Genomic DNA, 23537 nt, shown 5'->3' with positions numbered 1-23537 from the left:
TCTGGGTTTGGCTTCAGGTCTCAGCTACGCTCCCTGCTTTGGGCGCCATCATGGCTTCCCAGGGCTACCCCGCTCAGCTCAGTGGCCACAGTGGGCAAGACACAACCCAATCCCAACGCAGCCCAATCCCAACGCAGCCCAAACTCAACGCACCCCAACCCCAGCCCTAAATCCAAACCCAACATCAATGCAACCCAACCCCACGTAACCAAACTCGCACCCCACAGCAGCCCAACCCCAGCCCATCAGCCACTTCCGGCACTACATTTCCCAGGAGGCCGTGCGGTCGGAAGCGGACGTGACGTCACTTAGCGCGGCACGCGGCGCCCGGAGCAGCGCGGAGCTGGGCCGCGCCATGGCGGCGGAGGGCCGCGGGCGACGGGAGCTGCTGGCCCTCATCCACCAGCACCTCCTGCGCGCCGGCTACGCGCGGGCAGCCCGCGAACTGCAGGCGCAGCTCGGACAGGTAAAGGGGCCGGGCCGGCTTCGATTGGGCTGCGCTCGCCGTGGGCCTGAGGGGCGGCGCGGTGCGGGGCCCGCGCGGGTAGGGCCGGGCTCACGGGCAGGGTCTGTGCGCGAGGTTCGCGTGGCCCGGTGCGGCATCGTGGGGTGCTGGGAGCAGATCCGGGGGCTGACGCGTGTTCTCTGCCCCTCAGAAGCTGCTCCCGTCCCTGGCGACGTCGCTGGAGGAGATCTTCACACACTGGGAGAAGTGAGTGGGGAAGGACGGGGCCGGGCCGGGGGACACGTGTGTCCGTGATGCGCGGGGCTTCCCCTTTGTGTGATGGCTGTGCTCGGCAGCCTTCCTCCTGCCTTGGTTTCACGTGGTAACAATCGCTTTTTATTAACGTCTCCTTAGCTTAGGGATAAGTTGTTGCTTAGTTTTGAGATGCTGTGATGCTGGGATCAGAGGCATACTTTGCTTTCCCCGTCTCTGTTTCAGTTCCCTTACCAAGCCACGTGCTTTATGCATATTGGCTGCAGCCAGAGTGAGCTGCACGTGGAGAATGGGCAGAGACTCACAGTGCCCTAAGCAAAGCACAGGTAGCACATCTACCAGAAAGGACCTTAGAATCGTTTGAGTTGGAAGGGACCTTAATGACCAACTGGTCCAACTCCACTGCGGTGAACAGGGATATCCACAGCTCCATCAGGTTGTTCAGAGTTTGGTCCAGTCTGACACAGAATGTTTCCAGAGACGGGACATCCACTGCCTCTCTGGGCAGCAAAGGATCTCCTGCTCCCAGCCAACCCTCATGCCCATACTTGTCCATCCCCAGTGACTTCCCTCATCGTTATCCCACTGATTGCTCCCTGTGAACAACTGCAGCACGAAGCTGTGTGCAGTGAGATATTATTTGTTCTCACGCTGTGCACTTTGATGCAGAGCCTGGTGGAAGCTGCAGGGGTGGGGAAGCGGGGTGTCAGTGCAGCTGGGTCTTGGTGCCTGTGCTGAGAAGTGCTTGAGTGAAAGCATTCCTTTGGCTGTGCCCCAGCCCTGGGAAGCAGGCATTTGCTGAAGAGGTGTCTCCTGCTAGGATGCCTCATGCCTTGGTCTTGTTCCTGCAAGAGCAGGAGAAAGGTGGATCTAGATAAGAATGGAGTAGTGTAAGAACCAGGTTTTTACAGTTCCTGCCTCCAACAATATATTGCTTTCCTGGGTGTTGATGCCAACCTTCTTCTGCGCCTGTTGTCCTATTACTTTTAAACCCAAGGGATGACAGGGTGCTCACACTGACTGATTCCTTATTCTCTGGTGTCACCCTTACCTTCTGATTCTACACCACAAGTATGCCTTTTATTCCTTGCCTGCCCTTGCTATGTCTTCTACACGAGGGATGTGTTGACTTGTGGTTTAATTTATCCAGAAAGCATCCTGCTTGGCTCAAATGCACTTGTCTGGGTGATCTATGATCCTCTAGTCATGTCACTTCATAGGCTAGAAAATACCTTTCCTCAGACTGTGCTGCAGCTCCTTCCCATCTGAGACCATCCTTGGTGGTGTATTCCAGAAATTCTTTCAAAGTGAGCCTAGTAGCTGGCATTTCCAGTTTTTTAGGAATGGCCTTCCTACTGGACTGTATTTGTTATTGGGGGATGCTGGGTAGGTGAGGGAGGCTGCAGAGGTTCTGAAGTGGTGGGAATGATGTACAGATTCAGCCCTGGTTGCAGAAGTAGTACTCAGAGCATGTGCAGCCCTCAAAGGCTGCTGCAAGACAAGCACCTGAGGTCACCACAGCTCTCCTGCACACGATGTATGGAACGTCTGGTCACACATGGCAAATTTTTGAAGTGATTTCTGTTGTATTACCAGCTGCCAACAAATTGGGCAGGCATTCCTCCCTTCCTTGGGAGCTGTAGAGGAATGACACTTATTTGTCCTCAGGCTTAAGCCTGGCCTGAGAGTGGATGATGTTAAATTTTTCTATTTGTTCTTCATATTTCCCTTTTTTTGACACAAAATCCATTCCCCTTAGAACTCCTTCAAAAGCCAGGAGAAGAAAGCTGAGTGATGAGGAGGCGGCCATCCCAGAGAAGATCAGAGTTCCTGATCCTGTGAGCAGCTCTGAAAGCTCAGAGAAAGAAGAGGATGAGAAAGAGAAGACGAAAACTGGAAACGGTAAGAGCCTGTAAACTCCCTCAATTTCACAGAGTAATAGTGAGGGGTTGTGTTGAGCAGTTCAGTTTGTTTGGCTAGATAGAATGCTTGAAAAATCAATGGCTACTCCCTCATGCTCTTAGAACAACGAATTTATCAAATTTATCAGATTTATCTCATGTAGAGTTTTTGAAGAGTGCAGATGTGTGCTAAGGCCAACAAAAACCTTTTACGATTATCTGGGGAGGGAAGGGATTGGGTATTGTAGCTTGGGTGAAGCCTTGGGAAATAAGCCCCAGCTGTCTGCTTGGCTAGCAAAGAAAGGTATTTTCACAGATGAGGGAAGGACCTTTTTGTTTGGTCTGGACAACCCTTCTGCTGTTGATGTGGGAGGCATTGGCTTGTGCAGCCTAACAAAAGCCCTAAGATGTTTTAGCTCAATCTCATCTGCTGTAGTACATCCCCTGGAAATGTGCAGATTGTGTCTTGGCTGTGGTGAGGAGGATGGGGTAGAAGCAAGGCACCTATGTGTCTCAAGAATAGTGGCTGTGGATCTGAGGCAGATGTAAAGATGGGGCCCTGCCCTGCCTGCTGGGAGCCTTTGCAGACCAGGGACTGTTTTGGTATGAGAAGGTCTGTCTCAATTTCTCCTGTGCAGTAACCAGCATTTCCCCGGTCACAAACTCAGCAGTGAATGTAGAAAGCAGTGAAGATGATGACTCCTCATCAGAAGAGGAAACACCAAGTGGAAAAGGTGCAATTACGGTAAGGGGATACTGTCTCCTAAGTGTTAGGACTTGTCCAGATGCAAAATTGCTGCTTGAGGTAATGCTGCGTCCAGTTTAGCCCCTTTTTTTTTATAGACTTCTAATTTCTTTTGTTTTCTGTAGGTGACACCAGCTGTAGTGAGTGGCAAAGCTGCCAACTCCTTGCATTCTCCTATTAAACCCACTGCTCCAGGCAGTAAAGTAGCAGTGCCCTCTGCTGCAAACAGAACTGTGCTCTCAAATAAGCAGCATCCCAGTGCATCAGTTGTGACCCCAACCAAGGCTGGGCAGAAACTGCCTGGACCTGGAAAACCTGGACAAGCTGTAGCAGCCGTGAGCCAAGCAGGACAAAGCAAAGCTCCAGTAATGACCAAAGCACCAGAAAGCTGCAGCAGCAGCTCATCAGAGAGTGAGGAGGAAAAGGAGATAACGACTGTGAAGGCCTCAGCCCCCAAAGTGGGTAAGGAGCCTGCAGGGCAGAGTGAATGCATGTGCTGTGCTTTGACTTCACTGCAGATCAGATCCCAGCCATACCATCAGCATGTTGCTTTCAGTTCCTTTGCTGGAAAGCTCAAAGCAGTTGCTCCTGGGGAGACTGGAAGAATACTGCAAAGCAGGCCAGCTCTGGAGCTCTGTGGGATGAATCCAGCATGCTTGCTTCCATTTTGAGTAGCAGATGTTGTGCTAAGGAGTCCATCTGCATCTCTGTCAGCATTGTGCTCTACAGGGCTGGAGATGAATGTGGCATATCTGAACAAGATGCAACACTAATGCAGTAGACACTTTCAGCTTTCTAGACAGGCACTTCAGCATCTTTGGTTGTGATTGCAAAGTGATTATTTTAGAGTATTTTATTGTCTTTAGGGGAATCTCTTTTATGCTTTGTTTATTGGGGGTGAGGAATATGTTGCAAAAGCTCTTCAAATGGTCCTTCTCTTGACTCTTTCAGAGGAGGTTCAATGAGGCTAGGGTGCCCCTGCAGGGAGCTGTGTGTAGCTGGATGACTCCCTGCATGATCAGAGAAAAGTCAGAAAGGGAATTCTCATCTGCCTGTACTTAGGGGAGTTGTATTTGTGGGTAGATGTTTGCCTGGAGAAGCAGTTCCTACCAGGCAACTGATGCTTTTGGAAAGACTAGGCACTCTTCCCCACAAATCCCGTTAGTTTCTCACTGCTGCTTGTTTTGTTTTCCTGGCTTCAAAAGCTGCATTAGCATCATGCTCAGGGAGCTGAGAGCAGGCAGCAGCTGTGTTGTCTCCTTTCTCATGTTTCAGAGCTGAAGCAGGCAGCTGGGGAAGCTGAGAGCAGCAGTGAGGAATCAAGTGATGAGACATCATCTGAGGAGGAGCTTGCGACCACAGCAGTCAAGGTAACCTCTCAGAGTTTTCGTCCCCAAAGAAACTTCCCTTCTCTTGAAAGGGAGAGAAAATGCTGCAGTGCTCAGTTCTCTGAGAACATCCCTTTCATCCCTGGATGCATAAAATCCCCAAATCCAAGGCCACAGAAACATGCTGTGTAGCTGAGAGCTCCACTAACCTCTTCCAGAAGAGAATGCTTCATTCCAATTCCTCCCAGTGCCTGAAGTGGAAGGAGATTCTTTGATCTGTAAGGAAGTGATTAAACATAACTGTAGAGATGTGACTTGCAGAAGGAGGGCAGGTTGGCCAGGCTGTCTATGGACGAGTGGCTTGCTTCAAGTGCTCAGCTTTGGAGTCTGAACAAGCCTTTCCTGATCAAAGGCAGCATGGTGACCTTGCTTAATACAGATTCTGCAATTATGACAGAGCCAGTTTCTTCTCTCCTAAGTGTGTAAAATTCTCCTGTTCTTCCTCCTGTTCCCAGGCAAAACCAGCTGTTAAAGCAGTGCAGGTTAACTCAACACCTGTGAAAAGTGCACCTGCTACTTCAGTGTCCACCAAGAAGAGCACAGTAAAGCAAAAAGCAGTGACACCAAACCAGACCAAGCATGGCTCCATAACGGTTCCAGTGGCTGCAAAGCCTGATGACACCTCAGAGAGCAGTGACTCATCAGACAGTGGAAATGAGGAGCCCCTATCAGTAACCCAGGTGCATCTGTCTGACACTGTTCTTGCATGCCTCTCCAAGGCTGGAAATTGCCATGGTTGGATTTGTCTTTCAGCTATAAATTACAATAAATGGCATATAATTTGGCAAACTGTAGTGCAGCTTAGCTTCCTTCCTGTGGAGAGATCTCCAACTTGCGTCGGTAGAGGTGACTGGTAATATCAGAAGGCTGATGAAGAAGGTCTCGTCTTATTTCCTTATCTTGGGATACTGTCCCCAGGCAGCTGGGTGAAAGGATTCCTTGTTTTTTCTTCCAGTTGCTGATCTTCCTTCAGCATTTGTCTATACCAGGGGGCTCTGAAATCTTTCCTTGATTATAGTCTGAGGGAATTAGTTATGCAGCCATGGAATTTGCCTTCTTTCACACTGTCCTTTCTTGTCTTGTCCAGTCAAAGCCATCTTTAAAAACCTCCCAGGCCATCCTATCCCCAGTGAAAACCACACCAGCATCATCGCTCTCCAGCAAAGCAGCTCCAGCAAAAACACTTCCACTGTCCCAAGGGAAGCCAGCACCAAAAACAGCAGTGCTAAAACAAGCTAAAACCACACCAGGAAGGACTGCTGCTCCTGCAAAGCCAGCTGGAAGTACAAACCCGGCAGAGAGCACAGACTCTTCAGGCAGTGAAGAGGAGGATCTGCCTGTGCCTGTCAGCCAGAAGGTGGGTGATAGTGCATTTAGCTCACTCACATGGAATGGGCTGCACAAAGCAATCGTTCAGCCATTAAATGCTACCACTGATCAGTTCAGGTTGATGATTAGACTTGATAATCTTGAAGGTCTTTTCCAACCTAAATGATTGTATGATTCCTAAGGATTCTCAGGATCTTCCACGAGGAACACCATTGCAAAAACTGTTGGAATACACAGGCTCAGCTGAGGAGCAGTGTCCCAGCAGCAGCAGCAGCATCTGCATGTAGGGAATAGATGCCAAGTGCCTCTTGTGAACTAGTCTGATTCATTACAATTGTGCCTTCCTTCTCTGGAGTGGGCTTCGTGAGGGGTTGTCAATGGTTTGGTCTTGCTTAACTGTCCTGTATGCAGTTGTTTAGAGCTCTCTCTCAGGAGCACTCAGACTAAAGGCAAATCCCTTTGTGAAAGCATCCTCGGTTGTGAGAGCATCTTCAAGTCCGTTGTATGGATTCTCGCTGCGCTGACTCTGAGCTGTAGAACCTTTTGGAAAGTGCCCTGAAAACAATATTTTGGAGATGGTAGTTATCTGCTGGGGAGGAAGGGAATCCGGGGGCAGAGCCTCACGTGTCCTTGCATGGAGGCTCTTTGTCAACGCGTCCTTTCAGTATTGACAGGCAGGAGCCAGAGAGGCTCTGTATTTTTTGTCTTTATAGCCTTGGTCTGCTGAGGTGGGTGGAGGGGGATGCTTCTCTAACAGTTGGCTCTATGCTGCTCTCTTCCTGCATTATTATATGTAAAGATTCAGCTTTGGGTGGCAGGAGCAGCTATCCTGATAGCTGGGTGTATAATTAATGAATATACAGATGTTATAATTATGAAATAAACAAGAGAGTTTGGCTAAGCAGTTATACCAAAAAGTGAATAAATAAGAGTGCTTACCCTTGTCCTAGGCTCACTGTAAAACTCCAAAGAAGGGATCTCCAGAAAGAGATCCTTCCCCACTGGTAGTCAGCTCTTAAGTGGGTCTAGGAGAGGTGGAGCCAGACTCCACCCTTCCAGCAGGACAGGTGAATTGCCTTCACCTGTGCTCCCAGGGTGACTCATTGCTCACCTCAGGTGATCAATCAGAGGTTCAGTCCGTGATTCAGCAGTTCCCATACACTGGGCTATGAGGGATTCACTCTGTAAAACTATTGAGACTCATCCATTTTAGAAGTGTTGCAGTTGAAGGACATACTGGGGTGGGTTTATTTTCCCCCCGTGTTGGATTGAAGCTGGCAGCAGCAAGTAGCTGTCTTGCCAGTGGCTGTTTAACCACTTCAGCATCTTCCCTCTTGCAAAGTGGCAATTACCCTTCACTAAATGTAGTTAGCAAAGAAGAGCTTGTCATCAAGGGAGCTCTATTTTTGCCAAACAGGCTGTTTCTTCTTGTGTTAGTAGCCTTAAGACAGGAACCTTAAGTGAAGCCTGAAGATTAAACCATTAGGCTTAGCTGTGTCCACAGTCCTGTCCTCCCAGTCAAACTCTTAGCTCATCCTCACCATCTGTTACTTGGGCATATGCTAACCACTGACTTGCTGTATCCTGCAACTTCCTCTGGCTTCTGTGCAAGATCCAAACAGATACAGAGCGTTGGAAGCTGCTTCATCTTTCCCTGTGGGGGTGGATTAGCACAATTAAAATGAACATCATGCCTAAATTGAACTGCTTAATTGGTATGTTTACCCCTGAAGACTCAGGAATATTTAGTCAAAGAAGTTGACAAGGTGTTTGCTTATTTTTGGAGGGGAGGTTGGTGGTGGGGGGACAGAACAAATTGACCTTAAAGACCCGATGAGCTGCCTTTCTTTTGGAAATGTCAGTTCTGCTCTGCTTTCCTTTCTTCTTAACGCTGTGGGCCAAAGATGGCACATAAGCCCACCGTGGACAGACTTCTGTTTCTGCTTACCAGGATGGGGTGTGAGCTGCATAAAGACACATGCTGGGAACTTGTGTCATTCCTGAACATCCCAAAGAAACCCACACAGACTGTGCCGGTGGAAGTTGTATCTGCAAGTTTTTGTCTTAGACTGGAGGTCCTGTGGAGAGAGGCCAGATCTCCCATGAGATGGAAGGTCTTTCCCTCTCCCTTCCCTAATCCTGTCTCTATGCTCATTTGCAGATGGCATCACTCTCTTCACTGTGTCGTGACACAGCTGAGCTATTGATTTCAGTCCTGATACGCTGGTGGCACTTCTATGGTGGAATGTGATTGTTACAGTTTGCTCATTGCACGTGGCTTGGCGTTGCTTCCCCCTCTTGTCATGCAGCGCTGCATGATGCAAATGGACCCAGTGGAGTGACAGATGGGTTGTGCAGGAGCTGAGTCATCACTTGTACTGATCCACAGGCAGCTCCTGGTTTGGGGACTGAAGAAGGAGCAGGAAAAATGATTTCCTCTTGAGTTATTTTCCTCCTCTCTGAGTTACTGCAGTACCTGTGACTCTAAGCTGTCAGAACCCCCTGCCTGTGTTTCTCTGCTCAGCCACGCTGCTGGCCTGATTCTGTCTGGAGCCATGCCATGGGACGTGGTGGCCATCAGCCATCTGGCAGTGACCGGGATCAGGTGGATGGAGGGACCTTGGCTTCTGCCCAGGAATATGTGAGGAATCCCAAGGCTGTATAAAGGCTTATGGTGGTTTCTCTGTGGATGCTGTGTTTGTTCTGTGCCAGGATTCCTCCATCTAGTTCTTTCACAGGTCTTTTCCAATCTCTTCTGAAGTTAGAAAGCAAAGCAGCCCTCCTGCTGTGCATCCAGCAGGGGGGTAAGCCAGTCCTGGTGCTGTGAAGGCCTTAAAAGGGAGCAACTGGGGTTTGATCTCGATAGATTTTTGCCTTGCACAGCACTGCCTGGGAAGGAAAGGGAATGGAGCTAATGCATTCATGTAGACCATGTGAATTCTAGTGCTGTCTTCAAGCACTTCTCTCTTCAGCACTGCAAATCTGGCCTCTCTCCTGGAGATAGTGACTCACTGGAATCAAAACAAAACAGACAAGAGAGGTTTGCTACCCCCCCTCCCAAGTCCTTTGGAGGTTTCTGTTTCTCTAAGCAGAGTCAAAATGTGCTTGGCTTGTTCCGAGTGCTGTTCTGTAATGGGATAAACATGCAGATGCTGTTGTCTGTTTAGTGTTTGGCTTGGAGATGATAAACACTGCCCCAGTGGCAGCCCTCAGTGGGGCTGTGCCAGGAAGCACGATAGGATCCATTCTCCTGTGAGGAGGCTGGGCTGCTGCTCTCGGCTGCTGGCCATGGCTGGTGGAGGGTTGCGAGCAGGCAGGGCTGGGTTTGCAGCATTGCAGGACTGGGAAATGCGGATGGCAGGGTCTGTGCAGCAGGGCAGGAGTCTGTCTTACCCTCTTGCAGCAGACCCGGAGGCATGGCACCAAGCAGTCTGTCAGCATGCGGGTTGAATAGGGGCTGCCTGCCCTGGAAAGCGTGATGCTGCTCTTTGGCAAAACAGCCCAAAGATGAGCGATGAGCGGAGTAAACTGAGTGGGTGCAGAGCACTGTGAGCTCGGAGAATATCTGCGGGTGGTGCAGCTACCAGATCTCTCAGCAGGCACTCTCCCTCTGTCACTGCTAGCCTTCAGCAGTGTGCAGGAGGGATGTCTGCAGCCTTTTGCCCAAGCTGTGAGAGTACATCCCAATTGAGTTGCAGGGTTTTTTCTGTTGTACTAATACCACATTCCTGGGACTGTGTTTCTTTTTTTTGTTCAGAGGTTACCAGAACAGCCTGGGCCTGTTCCCAGCCTGAGCCAGGCTGCTAAAGCCGCGACTCCTCAAAAGGCAGTGGCAAGCACCTTGAAGAATGAGACCTCTGAAAGTGGAAGCAGTGACTCGTCTGACAGTGAGGAGGAGACTCTGGTATCACAGACACAGCCTGCACTGCCTGCTGGTGAGTCTTGTGTTAGTGACCAGGATCCCTTGCCTTCATTCTCGTGGTTTCCTTTTCTACCCTGTAAATGGAACCGCCCAGCCTGTTAAAGATAACTCTTGCTTTCCTTGGCTATCCAGGACAACTCTTTCTCATAGTAACAATCTCATATGCCTTTTCTGCAGTGAAAAGCAATGCTATGCCCCAGCCAACAAGTGTGAGGAAAGTACCGGCACCCATATCAGCCCCAGCCCCTCCTCTGCCTATGGACAGCAGTGATGACTCCAGTGAGGAGTCGGATTCTGATGAGGAAATAGTCCCTCCCACACAGGTAAATAGCTGCTGACCTGCTGAGTGTGGGTGCTGAGCAGGTATCTCAGGACTGTTGAAGGTAGTTGAGTGATGAATGGCGCAAAGAGGAGCCCTTCTCTCAGCTGGATCAGGGTTTCTTGGCAGCATCCCTGGGTCTCAGTGACCCCATCTCTGGATGTGCATTTCGGCAAGCTTGGTGTACGTGAGAATAGTGAAGGGTGTGAATATTTTGGCAGGAACATGACTAGATGTGTGAGGCCAGAGCTCCTCTGGGTCTGTGTTCCTTTTGCCCTACTCCAGGGAGTTAAACAGACTGGAAAGGCAGCCAAGTCTTGCAGGCAGAGTTTTTCCATGAGCTGGGTAGCTGGATTTCCCCCTGTTTCCTCCCAAACCCCTTGCAGGGGATGCAGCTGCAGCTTTTTGCTGCTTACCATGCCTCAGTAGGCCGGACAGATCTGTGTTAAAGGGAGGCACAGTGCACTTGCTGCCTCTCAGCCAGAGGAAGAGTCAGACCCCTACTTTAGAGAGTAGAGGTGACCCCATATCTGTGCCAAAGGCACTCCTGAGTGTTCATGAAGCCAATCCCAGCTTTCTCAGCTGAGTCTCTTCATGCCATGTCTCTCCATGCTGGTACTATAGGGCCATAGCTGAGCTCTATGGGGGCTTGAACTGCCTCTGCATGAAGTTATTCTGGGTGTCTCTGCACCCCTTAAGCGTAAGCCCAAGAAAAATCCATGTGAGGAAGCTTTGACTATGGAGTGTGGTTGTCATTCCTACATGATGGGGGCTTGGGTGCTGCAAAGGAGCTGGAGCCAGGGGTTGAGTGGCCAAGTGCACTTCTTGTGCTATTTGTCTACACACACATACCCCCTTTCTGGCCAGCACCCTTGCTGGGAGAGGGAGAAGAGGAGCATTCAAGGAAATCCTTCCCCATGTTGGCTAATGGAAAGGCTGCCTTCTACCCAACTGGTCGGCAAGCAGCCAGCCTGAGCAGTCCTTGATTAAAGCTTATTTATAATACCAAGACTGTATAAAATAATGCAGTTGCTGTAACTTGAGCTCTGTGCAAGACGGCTGAGAGCTCTCATCAGATTGGCAGTTCTCTGTATTGTGCAGCGTTGCCTTCTTTTCTGAAAGCCAGATGTTGTGTGAGAAATGTCAGCCCACAAAGACCCAGCTTGTCAGAGATGGTGAGAGGGAGCGCTGCTCACGTAGCCTTGTTTGTAACACAAACCAGGAGGCTGAGAGTTCCTTCGCTGCCCCTGCTACCTCCTTAGCTGGTGTTTGTGTCTTGGACCTGATGTCAGTGTCTGATTTCCATGCCCGTGGCTCTTCTATTTTTAACCTCTCTTACGTTAAGTTTGATGAGAGGCTTCAAGTGTGAGGAAACACAACTGCTTCTTGTTAATTTGCTCTTTAATCCGTGACTTGCTTGTGGACCTGAAGGCAGATTTGACCTGCAGTTGGTGTCCTTGCTTTATCTCTGCTGCTAATTAACCCTGAATGTGTTACACCAGTGTGTAGAGAGTCCAGGTGCCTGCTCTGCAAAATAGAGTCTGCATTAACAATCTTGCTAGTGCTGCCATGGATAGATATCTCTGGTTGGCAAGCACATTGTGAGCCCTCTGTATGGTTGCTTTTTTGGCACTGAGCTAATGCAGTAGGCACATGCAGAGTACTGGCCATGCATGAGAGCTCACAGTAGACAAAGCTGACCAGTGAGGAAAGCAGAATAAGAGCATTAGAGCTGTGCTGAAGATGAAGGAGGTAGCAGTGGATTGGTGTGTGTTTCTGTCTGTTTTCTCTCCAAGTTGTGCTCTGTCCTATTTTTCTTTCATATCTATTTTAGACTCTATCCCAGCAGAACATCAAACCAACCAAGGTTTCAAGCACAGTGGCTGCCAAGGCTAATGCCACACCACCTTCGGGGAAGGGAATAAAAGCACCTCCTATCCCTCCAATTTCCAGAGTGTCTGAGAGCTCAAACAGTGATTCCTCAGAGAGCAGCACAGTGGTGGGAGAGGTAAAGACAGAGGAGATGAATGTGGGGAGCTTCCCTGGGGAGAGTGGGCAGAGGGGGTGAGTGAGCTGGAGGTTGAGGCTGGTGCATTGTCCTCTTCTGCAGGAGAACGCTCAGGAAGGGGGAAGATTGCTCTATTAAAATAGAGAACCACTGTTATTGCACTGATATTGCCAAGCCCAACTGTTCTAGGCGGCTTTGTCCAGTCATGGGCATGAGCAAATATTCCTTCTTCCATATGCATTTCATCTTTCTCTCCTTAGGCTGTTCCTCCTCCTTGCTTAAAGCAGACAGCTCCCACGGGGAAAGCTCCTCCAGCCAGCCCTGCTGCCCCGCAGGCTGCTTCCATCCTGAGAAGCCCCACTGCCAAGTCAAAGAAGCCAGGCCTGCAGCCAGCACAGGATGCCAGGCTGAGCCAGACTGCACTGCTCACTCAAGCAGAGGAGAGCTTGGACAGCAGCAGTTCCTCTGACAGTGACAAGGAGACACCCAAACAGCCTCCCAAACCTGGTTAGTTCTCCCAAAAAAATGCTCTCAGTGCTGTGGGCCAGGCCAGGGTGGGACAGCTTTTTGTAGGAGGTATGTCTCCTTCACATTAATGGTTGGAGAGTGATTTCTTCTCTCCAGCTCTGCAGAGGGCTCCCCTTTGGAGGGAGAAGGCCTGTTGGTGACAATCCTCATGTGCTGGGTAGGTGAACTAGCCCTGAGTAAGCAGTGGTGGGTTTAATGGGATGAACTGTGCTTCTCCAGCAGGGATGCTGCAGAAACCAGGAGGGACTGAGCCAGATGACAGCTCCTCGTCAGATTCCAGTGAGGATGAAGAGGCAGTATCACAGGTATTGTACCTGAGCAGGCTGTGGGATCCATCTTGCAGCTGACTCCTAAGTAGCAGAGAAAAGGTTGAGTTTTCCACCATAGCAAATGGAAAGCTGGGGTAGGTTTGCTAGCAGGAAATTGTAGTGCTGTGAGCAGAGCTTTCTGGTGTGGGAAGGCACAGGCTTTGAAATCTGGAATGCTTCCCCAGGCAGCCAAGCCTTGGGTTCAGAGCTGGTGATATCTTTCCCTGCACATGGGAGGAGCTGGTGCCTAGCAAGGGTTAAAACAGGAGAACTGGTGCGTAGTTCCAATAGCAGCAGGATTTTTCCCCCTTTTTATTTGTAACTTAATCCCTGTCCAAGCCATTAAATTCCCTCTGTAAGTAATGTGCAGGGCATGCAGCACATCTGCAGTGCATTAGCTGTGCGTGGGTGCACGCTAATGGCCTGGAGCCTTCCCCATGTCTGCTTTACTGGGTGAGAACAAAGGAGAGACCCTATCACCATCAGCTCTTACTGTTGCAAGCTTAGGGCCTGTCTGTGCTAGCTCCCTCTCCTGGCAGTCCTGCCTTGCCATGGCCTCTCTGCAGAGCTGGCTGAACCATGCACACTCTGCAGGTGGCCAAAGTGGGGGCTCTTCACTTGGAGTATGGGGGCTATATCAACAGAGAGAGATTTATGTACCTGGTGTGAGGGAGGCTGCTCTGTTGTGCTGTCTCCTCAGCGTGTCTGTGCTGTTTCAGTCCCTCCTCACAGGTTATATGAGCCTCTCCAAGAGCCCAGCAGCACCTCAGACACCAAAGACGGTTCCCCCCCAGCCTGTAGGCAATGCAGGGCAAGGGAAAGCAGCTGTGAATGCCAATAGCTCCCTCGCCAAAGTCTCCGTGAAAGCAGCCCCAGCTGACAGCTCCAGCAGTGACAGCAGTGACTCTGACACAGATATCGAGCAGGTGTCTGCAAACCACAAAGCAGGTGGGTCCTTTGGCAAGGCTAGGAATCTGCCTGGCACAGGAGCAGAGCTGTGTTGGCACAGGAGAGTGACACTGGGACCAGGGCCTGTTCCGGTTGTGTCTCCACTGCAAAACCCAGCATGGGGTGCTGCTGCCGTCTGCTGGCTTAACCTGGCCATGACACAGCTATCTGCTGTAGCTAGGATCGCCAGCAGATTTTTGCTTTGGAGGGAGAACTGGGTATTTGTCTTCAAATGTGCATTCCCCTCCTCTGCTAATGGGTGTGCATAAGGAATGCTCCCAGAGTTGTCATCTCTCTCGTCGCTGTTTCTGCAGAAAGCAAACCTCCTCTGGGCCAGGAAGCCACAGGAGCATCCAACAAAGAGAAGGGGGCAGGAAAAATTGATGCAAGTCATGCCAACCCCAAGCCTTCCCCATTCAAGAAAGCCCTGGCTGCGAAAGAGAATGATGTTGAGGCAAAAGAGACGCAAGTAAACCCATTGCCATCTGCACTGCTTTCAACCCCACAGCCAGAGGAGTCGAGTTTGGGGAGTAAAAGTGAGGTCACCACTGCTGCTGGAGTTCCTGCAGTGCAAACACCAGAAGGGTTGGAAAAGAAGAAGAAAAAAAAAGAGAAAAAAGAAAAGAAGGAAAAGAAGAAACCTTCCTCCACAGCAGACAAGGCTGTGAAAACCTCTAAGAGCAAAGACAAAGAGAACAAAAAGCAGAAAGCATCTCAGAAACGGAAACGGCCAGGAGAAGATGGGGCTGTTGGACAGCCCAAGGAAAAGAAGCGGAAAGGACAAGCTAATGAAGAAGTGCCCAAAAAGAAGAAAAAGAAAGCAGCTGATGATCCAGAGAAGCTGCCAGACAGCAAGGAAAAGAAAAAATCAAGTAAAAGTAAGTTTCCGTGTCGTGTGGGGCTGCATTTGCAGTAGGTTCTTGCAGCTCAGCCTCTGTTGCAGGGCAACCATCTTCCCATTAGCCTTGTCTCATTCCTTTCTGGCCCACTCAAAGCCAGTGCAAGATTTTTAACTCCCAACTTTAGTATTTTTTCTGCATTTTCAGCATCAGGTCATACTGCAGGCAGCCAGCTGGGCTCTCCTGCCTCTGTCCCACATCCAGCACAGCACAAACTATGTAATACTTTCATTGATCCTTGCTGTCTGCAGAGCAAGCTGATGTCCCTATGCAAATGTCATGGGATGACCTGTCTCATGGTTTTCTCCTTTCCTGGCCTTTACAAGGGCTGGAAGTATACAACTCAGGGCTGGCAGAGGGTTGAGGTGAGTCTGTGCTGAACTGCCTGAGGCCTCCTTGTGCACCTTGTGATACCTGCCCGTCTGCGCTGGGCTAACGCAAGGGCATTTTTTTATCCTTTGCAGTTCAGAATCCATTTGCAAGTCATAGCTGTTGTGGGCTTTTTCATGAGAGAGAAAGAAGATTAAATGGGTGGGCCAGATCTGCTGGGCTTTCTGTTCTGCAGAGATGCACCCCTTCATTTTGGAGGAAACAGCCTTGTCTGTCAGCCTCTGTGTGGGCTGTTGCACAGACATGCACTGGAGCTTCTTGGTACAGTCGTGCTCAGCTGAAACTTGTGTCCATCTGGTGTTGGTAGCTCCCCTTGCTTTGGTTTCTGGCATGTGCTCAGCTGCTCCAGCACTGAAACAGTTCCTCAGGGTGGTTGGACAGCAGCAAGTGGGAAGAAGGGCATCCTGCCTAATTCTGCCCACACATGTACAGGGATCAAACTACTCAGGCCTGAGGGTACTGGAGTGGGCACAACTTCCTTGTGGCACAGCTCTGCTTTCACCCAGAGTACTGCCATGGATTGAATGTGATCAGAAACCCACCTCCTCCTCAACCAAGAGCTCTTTATGTCCCCTCACAGAGGTCTTAGTTGACTTTTCTTTCCCAGAGAAAAAGACAGGAAAAGAAAAGAAGAACAAAAAGATGCCCACAGAAGGGGAATCGACAGCAGATAGCTCTGCTGAAGTTCACAAGAAGAAGAAAAAGGTATGTGAAAGACCTGGGACAGGATGCCATGGGGACAGGCATTCTGACGAGCACTTGTGATGCTCATTCCTGCAACATGTGAGGCTGGAGGGGAACAGAGCCATGTCCTGGCCTTGCTGACAGTACAGAGCCTCAATACAAAAACCCTGACCTTTGGTTCTTTGGGATTGGGGTGGAATGAAAAAAGGCATTTTCCTGTATCCCTCAGGGAAGATACTTTCCCTTAAAAGGAACAAACCCTGAGGCCCTTTTGTTTTCAGGGAACTTGCCTGAGTGAGCGCTCTTCCTTCACTGTTCATCTAGCTGTTGTCAGCAGGAACTGGAGCTCCTGAGGGCTTTGCAGGCTGTTGCATCCCATACCAATGACTAGGAAAGGGTGGCAGAGAGAGACTGAGGGTGTTCCTTGTCATCGATCTGTCCTTGGCATCTGAGGAGCATCTGTGGCTCTTGGCTCTGCTCGGTACTCCGTGTTTGTGATGCAGATATACTGATTTATTTTTTACCCTTTCCTTTTTAGAAGAAGAAAACAGCTGAGCCGGAAGGATTGTTGTGAGAAGGTACATGGCCCGTGGGAACTATCAGTTGGTACCTCTGAGCGGCGGTAACCTTGGCCAAATTCAGTGCTCCTGAGCCAGTCTTGGGAAGACATTGTGTCCTCTAACCACCCACTGTGTGAGGCAGCCTGGCTCTATATTAGAGAGCCAGGGAGTGGAACAGAATAAGGGAAGTCATACAGAAGTGTGCTGGCTTCTCTGGATGTTTGACCTCAACTCTTTAGCTGCTGAAATCCGGATGCCCAGCCTAGATGTTGCTGTCCTCTGTCACCAGAGATAAGTGGCCTCTGGCAGCGTCTGTCTGTCCTGGCTGACCACAGGGAGCTTGGAAAAGTCATGTGGATGAGCTGGTGAAGTTCTGGCCATCTGGAAGTGGACCAGATGAATCTGCCTCCACTCTGCTCAGCTGTACAGCTGTTCTCTTCACTATCCCTAATTCTCTTAACTCCTCTCCCCAAAGGTACCGCATCCCTGTGATTAAGGATTTATGGGTGAAGATCAAACAGAAGAGTGGAAAAGGAAGCTCATCAGCAGAATTCCCACTTCTTTTTCTTTTATAAATAATAATTTATATCTTCTTTTAACTGTGACTTTTAGAGCAGAGTGATGTAACTTTCTGCCTCCTGTCCTGCTGGGGCCCAGAGCTGTGTTTATTGCCCTCCCTGACAGCTCATGTGCTGCACTAAGAACTGAACCGAGGGAGATGTTTTGACCAGAGAAGAGCAAGTGTGCAGAAACTGCTTTCCTCCTAGCTGACGCCCAGCCACCTTTTTTCTCTTCACAGAGCTATATTTTTAAGAGAAACTTTTACTCTCTTTTTTCCTTCTGTGATTTGTGGTGTCAGACCTTTTACTATCTATGGAAGAGAGCTCTTTGGGTTTAGTTTTTATTCTAACAAACACTGACGGCAATAGTTATTGTGTCCCTGGAGTTGCACTGAACAGCTGTGTCCACAGCTGTTCTCAGCCAAGGCTGCATTTTTTTTTGTTGTTTTGGTTTTTTTTGTTTTTTTTTTGTTTTTTATGGAATACGGAATAAAAGAGGAACAGTGAGACTTTCCTTCAGCTGCATCTGAGGGACAGGGGTGAGAAGGCCTTTGGGTTGGGGCTGAGCTGGCCGGGGGCAGGAGCTGACTCCAGAGGATGCTGCAGGTAGGAAGGGAGTACCCAGCATCTAAACCAGATTCTTGGGCACATTTTCAGCCCCTGGGGAAAACTGAATTGCTTTCTGCAATGTCAGTGGTGAGGAAGAAGAGGGACCAGATCCTTCTGACTAGGACGAGGAGCATAGTAAGGAGTAGGAATGCAGAGCTCAGCAGTTTTCTTCCCTTTTCTTTCCTTTTTTCCCCCTGAAATTGAATTTATTTTTAATCCAGGATAGTTACAACCCAGTTGGCATTACTGCACAACTTGAGTTGCTTACAAGGCTTTCATATTGAAAAGTTTATTTGAAATAATTAGCTTCTGATTTCATTCATAAAGGAAGTAATAGATATGTGCAGAAAAACTCAAAGCCCCCCTGCCTCCAAGGTTAGCTCCTCTTCCTCTTGCTGCTCCCTGTGGTTGTTGCTCAGCTGAAAGTTGAGCATCTATCTGTACTACAGTCTTCAAAAAAACAGAAGTAAAACAACCCAAGAAAGATGAAGGAAGGTTTAGTACTCTTAACAGGGCTCAAACCTACAGGGGTTAGATAAGCTCAGGAAGGTTGTTTTGCTGCTTTTAATGTTTGTTCAGTGAAAGAAAGCATTAGTGGCTCATTCTTCAGCAGGGGTGATCTCTGCATTTCTGCTGCAGGTGCTGGGAGAGATGTTCTGGGGGAACAGGAGAAGGCTGGGAACCAGGTGGTGTCCCTCACACAGTGCCAGTATTGCAGCTCACATCCCATTAGCAAAAACGACTGGGCCCCCAGAGCTGAAATCATTTTCCAGCTCTACCACCTGGGTCAGTAAGTGGAGCAGTCACACTGCAGCCCCAACCAACTGTGGTCCACCCCAGGCCCTGTCCTGCAGCAGGGGAAAGGATGTAACAGGTCAGGGCAGGAGCGCTCTAATTGTCTTCGGGAAAGCAAGGTAAGAGCAGAAAAATGGAGCAAAAAAAGGTGGACTCAGATGCTGAAGGCTGGATGGGCATCCACAGGCGTCCTCTTCTACTTGGCTGATTTGAAGGAAAGAGAGAAGGGAGTCACCAGCTGGCTCTAAGCTCAGAGAGCCTTATGCCCCTGTATCAGTGTGCTGCCAGCAGCCCTGCTGTGGGGAACAGGCAGAGCAGAGCTCCTCCAACCCCTGCAGCACATCAGCCCCAGGGCTTCTTACCTTTCAGCATGTCCACCCCGGAGAAGATCATCTCCTCAGGCTCTGTCGGGGTGGGTGCTGCAAAGGGACAGTAGCAGCTCAGTGCCACAGCCTCATCCCTCACCCAGGATAGATTTAAGCAGTCAATATTGCCCGCCCTTGGCTCTCAGTTGCCCCAGCCCTGGGCCCCCTCTTCTCTCCCTGCCTGTTGCTCCTCCTGCCACCTACCCGAGCAGTCCAGCTCTCCCCGGGTGGCAGTGCCCTCAATCCTGGTGCCATTTTTGTAGCAGCACCAGCAGTAGCCTGTGCTGGCAGAGCACTGTTTGGGCAGGTAGTCGCCGTTCTCATCGCACTCGGGGCGGAAGCGACCCGGATGGACACCACTGAAATTGGCCTCTGCCTGGCACTTAGTTTGCACTAGGATAATGAAAACAAAAGGGGCAGTATGAGCACCTGGGACCTCGGGGTACATGGAAGATCCTATAAGGGAAACCAGCAACAAAATGCTGCCTTGCTCAGGAGTGTCACTTCGTTGGATTTCCCCAAGGAAACCCATCTACCTTAATGAGAGCCAAGGATAACGATCTCACTGAAGGGTGATAGTGACAGAGAGGGTTGGAACTGGTGCTTTGGATTTTGGGACATAGCTGTTTCCAAAGGCCTCCAGCAGGAGGCTGGAGGAAGAGGAAGCCCTGAGGAGGGCAGGGGACAGCATTGTCACTGCCGTGGCAGTACACTGCTCCCAAAGGCTCAGCCCTGACCTGCAGCATCCACACCCCACAATACCTTTCTCCGCTGGGATTGCTTTCTGCTCATCCACCTCGGGGCCTTTGGCCATTTCAAAGAGCAGCCACTTGTGCATCCAGGCCTCAAAATCCTGAGGAAGGGGAGCGGAGGGTAAATATGGAGAGGTCCTGAGCCCAGCGGGCAACGGCCCACAAAGTGCCAACAGGACTCACTCCTGGAAGGGATGGGTAGGAGAGAACCAGCACTGACCTGCCAGTCCATAGCACTCATGGTCTTCTGCAGACGCTTCAGGTTGCCCAGCATGTCGTCCTTCAGCTCTGGGAATGTCTTCCTGGGGTCTGCTTTCTGCAGAGAGAGCATTGCAGTGAGAGATGGCAAAGAAAAACAAGGAGATAAGGCAGGAGGGAGCATTGCTTATATAAGCACTGCTAGGACCAGAGCTCTACCAGCACTGAGCCCCAGGGAGCTCAAAGCATGCAGTCTCATTACCTACTGCAGAGCAGAGGGCAGCTGTGGGGCTCAGGTGAGTGGGAGTGCTTACCAGCAGCAGGTGCCTGACTTGATCCTCGGTCTTGTTGCTGCGGGGTTTCATGGCCTCCATGGGCTGCAGAGAAAAATCATAGAATGGTTGGGTTGGAAGGGACCTCACAGACCATCGTGTTTGTGTTCCAACCCCTTGCTGAGGGGGCACCTCTTACCATTTTACCAACAGAGGGGGCAAGAGGCATCACTTTCATGGCCATAGGCATGTTCATCATGGACATCGCCATCTTGTTTGCCGGTTGGGTGCCTGCCAAGGACAGAGCAGTGTGAGGGGCACAGCCAAGCAGAGTAGCTCTGGCTTCCACCAAGCCCTCAGTATCTCCTGGGGTTGGTAGTCTAGCAGGACCCAGTACCCATCCCCAGGCCTGGTGATGCTACTGACTGGTGGGCATCCTCCTCTGCAGCGATTCCAGCTTTAGGGTCTGTGAGGTCTTGGTCAGCTTGCTGATCTGCCCGCTCTGCTGGTACACGTAGTAGATGGTGACGGCCTGGCCAGCGATCAGCAGGGCCACCAGGATGGACACCACCGACAGCACGGTTCTGCGGCCGACTGTGGACCTGTGGGACAGGAGAGGGAATGCTTGTGGGGCCAAACACCAAAACAAGGTGCCCTGTGGTCCCCAAACCCTACAGTGCCACTGAACCCAGACCGCTCCGATAGTGCGCACCCAGAGAAACACAAATCTCTTCTAAACAATGAGTGTGACATCAGTGCTTGGGTGGCTGCCACGCACTGGGAACCGAAACCACAGCTGTGAGCAGAGGGGCTCGGCCACGTGCGCAGGGCTTAAGGGTGCGACTGCACATGGACGCCAAAGAAAGGCAAATGAAATAGAAAATGTCTCCTTGCCATGGCTCTGAGCTGTGTCCTGCCCCTGGGAGCCAGCCCTGCACTATGGAATAAGGCACCTACAGGTGCTGCCCAGCAGAGTCTGGACCTGGCCATGCTGCCAGCCTGTCTGCCCAGAGACTGATGATGTCAGCACTCCTGGGATTTTTGATTGGCTGGAAGCGTTCGAGGTGACCCCCACCACCTCTCCACACCCAGCACGAAGAGACTGGGACACAGAGGGTGGCTGGGACATGGGGGTGCCGTAGCGTGCCAGCAGGACCCTGCAGCCATGCTGCATCCCCACCCGGTCCGCACAGCCAAGCCTGCAGTCTGCCAGTTGGGCTGTGCCCCCAACCCGCTCGTAACCACGACACAAGCATATCTGCTCCACAGCCATGCTGAGTGATCCCCCATGCACCCCATAACCACGACATGAACCTGCCCACCCCACAGCCATGCCATGCCCCAACCACCCCCCAGCCGCTTTATGACCCCCTTGACCCCACAGCCAAGCTCCAGCCCTTTCTGCCCCACAGCCACGCAGCACCCACTCTCAGCCCCACACAGCACAACTCCTCCATCCCACAGTCACACTGCGTCCTCCCCACTCCCCCCACCCATGTCCCTGTGGTGGCACCTCTCGGTGTTCCCAGTGGGGAGCACCCCACTGCTGCCATCGGAGGAGATGAGGTCCCGCTGCTCCTCAGCCATGGTTGCACCACTGCTGCCCGATGGGGAAATGAGAGCCCCACAAACTGCTGCTGGAAATACCCCAACTAAGCACCCCCCGCCCTGCCACCCCCTGGGAGAGGGACAAAAAAAAAGCCCCATTGGCTGTCGGCCCTGCATCACCTGTTGCCAGGCAGAGTTCTGTGCCGAACGTCTCTGGTCCACAGTTGACGCCAGGTCCCATCAGAGCACTGCTGCTGTTGTGCTGTGGTCTGCTGCCTGTGACATGGGAAGCATCTGGTGGTGTCACCTGTTACTGGGCAGACCGCCCGGCTCCGCTCCATGAAGTTTTAAGGCTGGAGCAGGCACAAGAAGGCTCCTTGAGTAAATCAGTCCTCTCTCCTGGGGCAGCACGGGAGCTTCTGCACCTGCAGGATTGCCCAGCAGAGACCTCTTGTTGGCTGAGACCTGCTTGAGGAACAGAGACTCATCCACAAAGAATGGGGCAGGGACCCACACAAGACCCCTCTGCAGTCTGTTCCGAAGGCATTAACGTTTCGCATCTTCAAAACCAGCAACACACCCTTGGCATTTAAAAACAAAAAAGCCCATAAAAACGCCCGTGCCATTTCCAGCCCTCCCTTGCCCAGCCAGCAGCTGGGGCACAGAGTTTGCACAGTTCTGGCTCACGCTCAGCTCCTTGCAGGGAGAGAGGGCTGTGAGCCCCCTGACAGCCTTGGCCCAAGGGGTGCCAGGAAAAGCAAAGGGGAACTCAGCAAGTGAAAGCAGCACGGATTTCACCGAGTTCTGCTCTGGGCAAGTTTTTCTATTTCAGAATGTTTTGGGTTTTTTTAAAGACATCTTTGCACATCTTTGTGGCATTTAAAAATTTATGTCAGTAAGTCGATGGTTTTCCTAGGAAGATGCTGACCTTTGCACATCAGCCTTCAACCTCCCTTTTTCTCCACTGTTTCCTGCACCCCATGGCAGCACCTGCAGCCAGCCCTGCAGCCCTGTGTCCAGCACTGTGGGACCTCACATCTGCAGAGCAGATACAGAGCTGTGTCCTTGTCCTACTCACAGGCACCTAGGAGCCGAGCCCAACATTGCTCCCATCCAAGGCTCCAGCCAGCTGTGCAGTCAGCACAGCTGTTTTATGCTACCCACAGACATCATGCTGCTATGTACAGGAGAATCAGCTGTCTTTTTAGGGCAAACCAAGCCCCCCAAACATCTGGAATAAGGAGCAGTCTTATGGCTGAGTTGAGACTTGCATGTTACCCACAGGGCTTGACCTGAGCACAGCAATTATTTCAGGCACGGAGGAGGAAATAACCCTGTGGGCATTTACCTGTCGTCACTTGTTACCAGGCAAAGCCTGCATTTCACAGCCTCTGTCCTGTGAGTTAGCCACAGCAGCACGTTCCTGGCAACATGCAGGACACGTCACTCTGCAAAGCAATGCAGAGCATGCCTGGGTCAGAGCCACAGCATTCACCACAGAGCAGAGACCCACCACCGCCGTGTGTATCAGTGCTCAGCTTGGGGTGTTTCTGCAGGGCTGGCAGCTCCACGCATGGCTGCAGCAGCTCTGCTGAGGCAGGAAGAGGCAGTACCCACAGAGCAGAGCCCTGCTGGCCAGCCAAGTGAGCCTTCCTCTCCAGGAGGCCCGAGGCGTCCTTGTGTGCTCCCACCACCACATGGCTGTGCCCTTCTCTTCCTCACTCACCATTTCTCCCTGGGAGTTCTTAACCAATCTATGAAGCTGTTCCAAAGACGTCAGACCAGCTGAGA

The 23537-nt window shown here is 51.0% G+C and overlaps 2 protein-coding genes across 8 annotated transcripts; one reads left to right on the top strand and one right to left on the bottom strand.

The window, feature by feature from the left end:
* The first annotated feature begins 296 nt into the window (after positions 1 to 296).
* Positions 297 to 17172, top strand: TCOF1 (treacle ribosome biogenesis factor 1). Of its 6 annotated transcripts, XM_090150808.1 has the most exons (18): positions 297 to 466; positions 657 to 712; positions 2478 to 2620; positions 3258 to 3364; positions 3490 to 3826; positions 4640 to 4734; positions 5208 to 5432; positions 5840 to 6109; positions 9839 to 10016; positions 10181 to 10326; positions 12157 to 12330; positions 12591 to 12837; positions 13078 to 13163; positions 13886 to 14114; positions 14429 to 14992; positions 16011 to 16108; positions 16626 to 16665; positions 17123 to 17172. In XM_090150808.1, the coding sequence occupies exons 1-17, from the start codon at positions 356 to 358 to the stop codon at positions 16659 to 16661; spliced, it is 3102 nt and encodes a 1033-aa protein (XP_090006934.1). In that variant the 5' UTR covers positions 297 to 355; the 3' UTR covers positions 16662 to 16665; positions 17123 to 17172. The 6 variants fall into 6 exon arrangements, with proteins under 6 accessions (XP_090006934.1, XP_090006936.1, XP_090006935.1 ...); XM_090150810.1 differs by having other exon boundaries at positions 3288 to 3364; positions 16626 to 17172; XM_090150809.1 differs by having other exon boundaries at positions 13081 to 13163; positions 16626 to 17172.
* Positions 17173 to 18089: 917 nt separating this feature from the next.
* Positions 18090 to 21869, bottom strand: CD74 (CD74 molecule). Of its 2 annotated transcripts, XM_031598279.2 has the most exons (9): positions 21712 to 21869; positions 20625 to 20800; positions 20398 to 20489; positions 20241 to 20303; positions 19949 to 20044; positions 19739 to 19829; positions 19181 to 19369; positions 18974 to 19030; positions 18090 to 18815 (listed from the first exon to the last, which is right to left on the bottom strand). In XM_031598279.2, the coding sequence occupies exons 1-9, from the start codon at positions 21783 to 21785 to the stop codon at positions 18808 to 18810; spliced, it is 846 nt and encodes a 281-aa protein (XP_031454139.2). In that variant the 5' UTR covers positions 21786 to 21869; the 3' UTR covers positions 18090 to 18807. The 2 variants fall into 2 exon arrangements, with proteins under 2 accessions (XP_031454139.2, XP_031454140.2); XM_031598280.2 differs by lacking the exon at positions 19181 to 19369.
* Positions 21870 to 23537: the final 1668 nt, after the last annotated feature.

The sequence above is a fragment of the Phasianus colchicus genome, chromosome 15 (assembly GCF_987193195.1).
Source record: "Phasianus colchicus chromosome 15, bPhaCol1.hap1.1, whole genome shotgun sequence".
NCBI lineage: Eukaryota > Metazoa > Chordata > Aves > Galliformes > Phasianidae > Phasianus > Phasianus colchicus.
This window is presented reverse-complemented; position numbering and strand designations above follow the sequence as displayed.

Coding starts and splice junctions, on each gene's coding strand:
- TCOF1 (XM_090150808.1), top strand. CDS start 356: ATGGCGGCGGAGGGCCGCGGGCGACGGGAGCTGCTGGCCCTCATCCAC. Junction 4,735..5,207: donor TTGCGACCACAGCAGTCAAG/GTAACCTCTCAG, acceptor TCCTGTTCCCAG/GCAAAACCAGCTGTTAAAGC. Junction 10,017..10,180: donor ACAGCCTGCACTGCCTGCTG/GTGAGTCTTGTG, acceptor CCTTTTCTGCAG/TGAAAAGCAATGCTATGCCC.
- CD74 (XM_031598279.2), bottom strand. CDS start 21,785: ATGGCTGAGGAGCAGCGGGACCTCATCTCCTCCGATGGCAGCAGTGGG. Junction 20,801..21,711: donor CCCACTGGGAACACCGAGAG/GTGCCACCACAG, acceptor CCTGTCCCACAG/GTCCACAGTCGGCCGCAGAA. Junction 20,045..20,240: donor AAGTCAGGCACCTGCTGCTG/GTAAGCACTCCC, acceptor CTCTCTCTGCAG/AAAGCAGACCCCAGGAAGAC.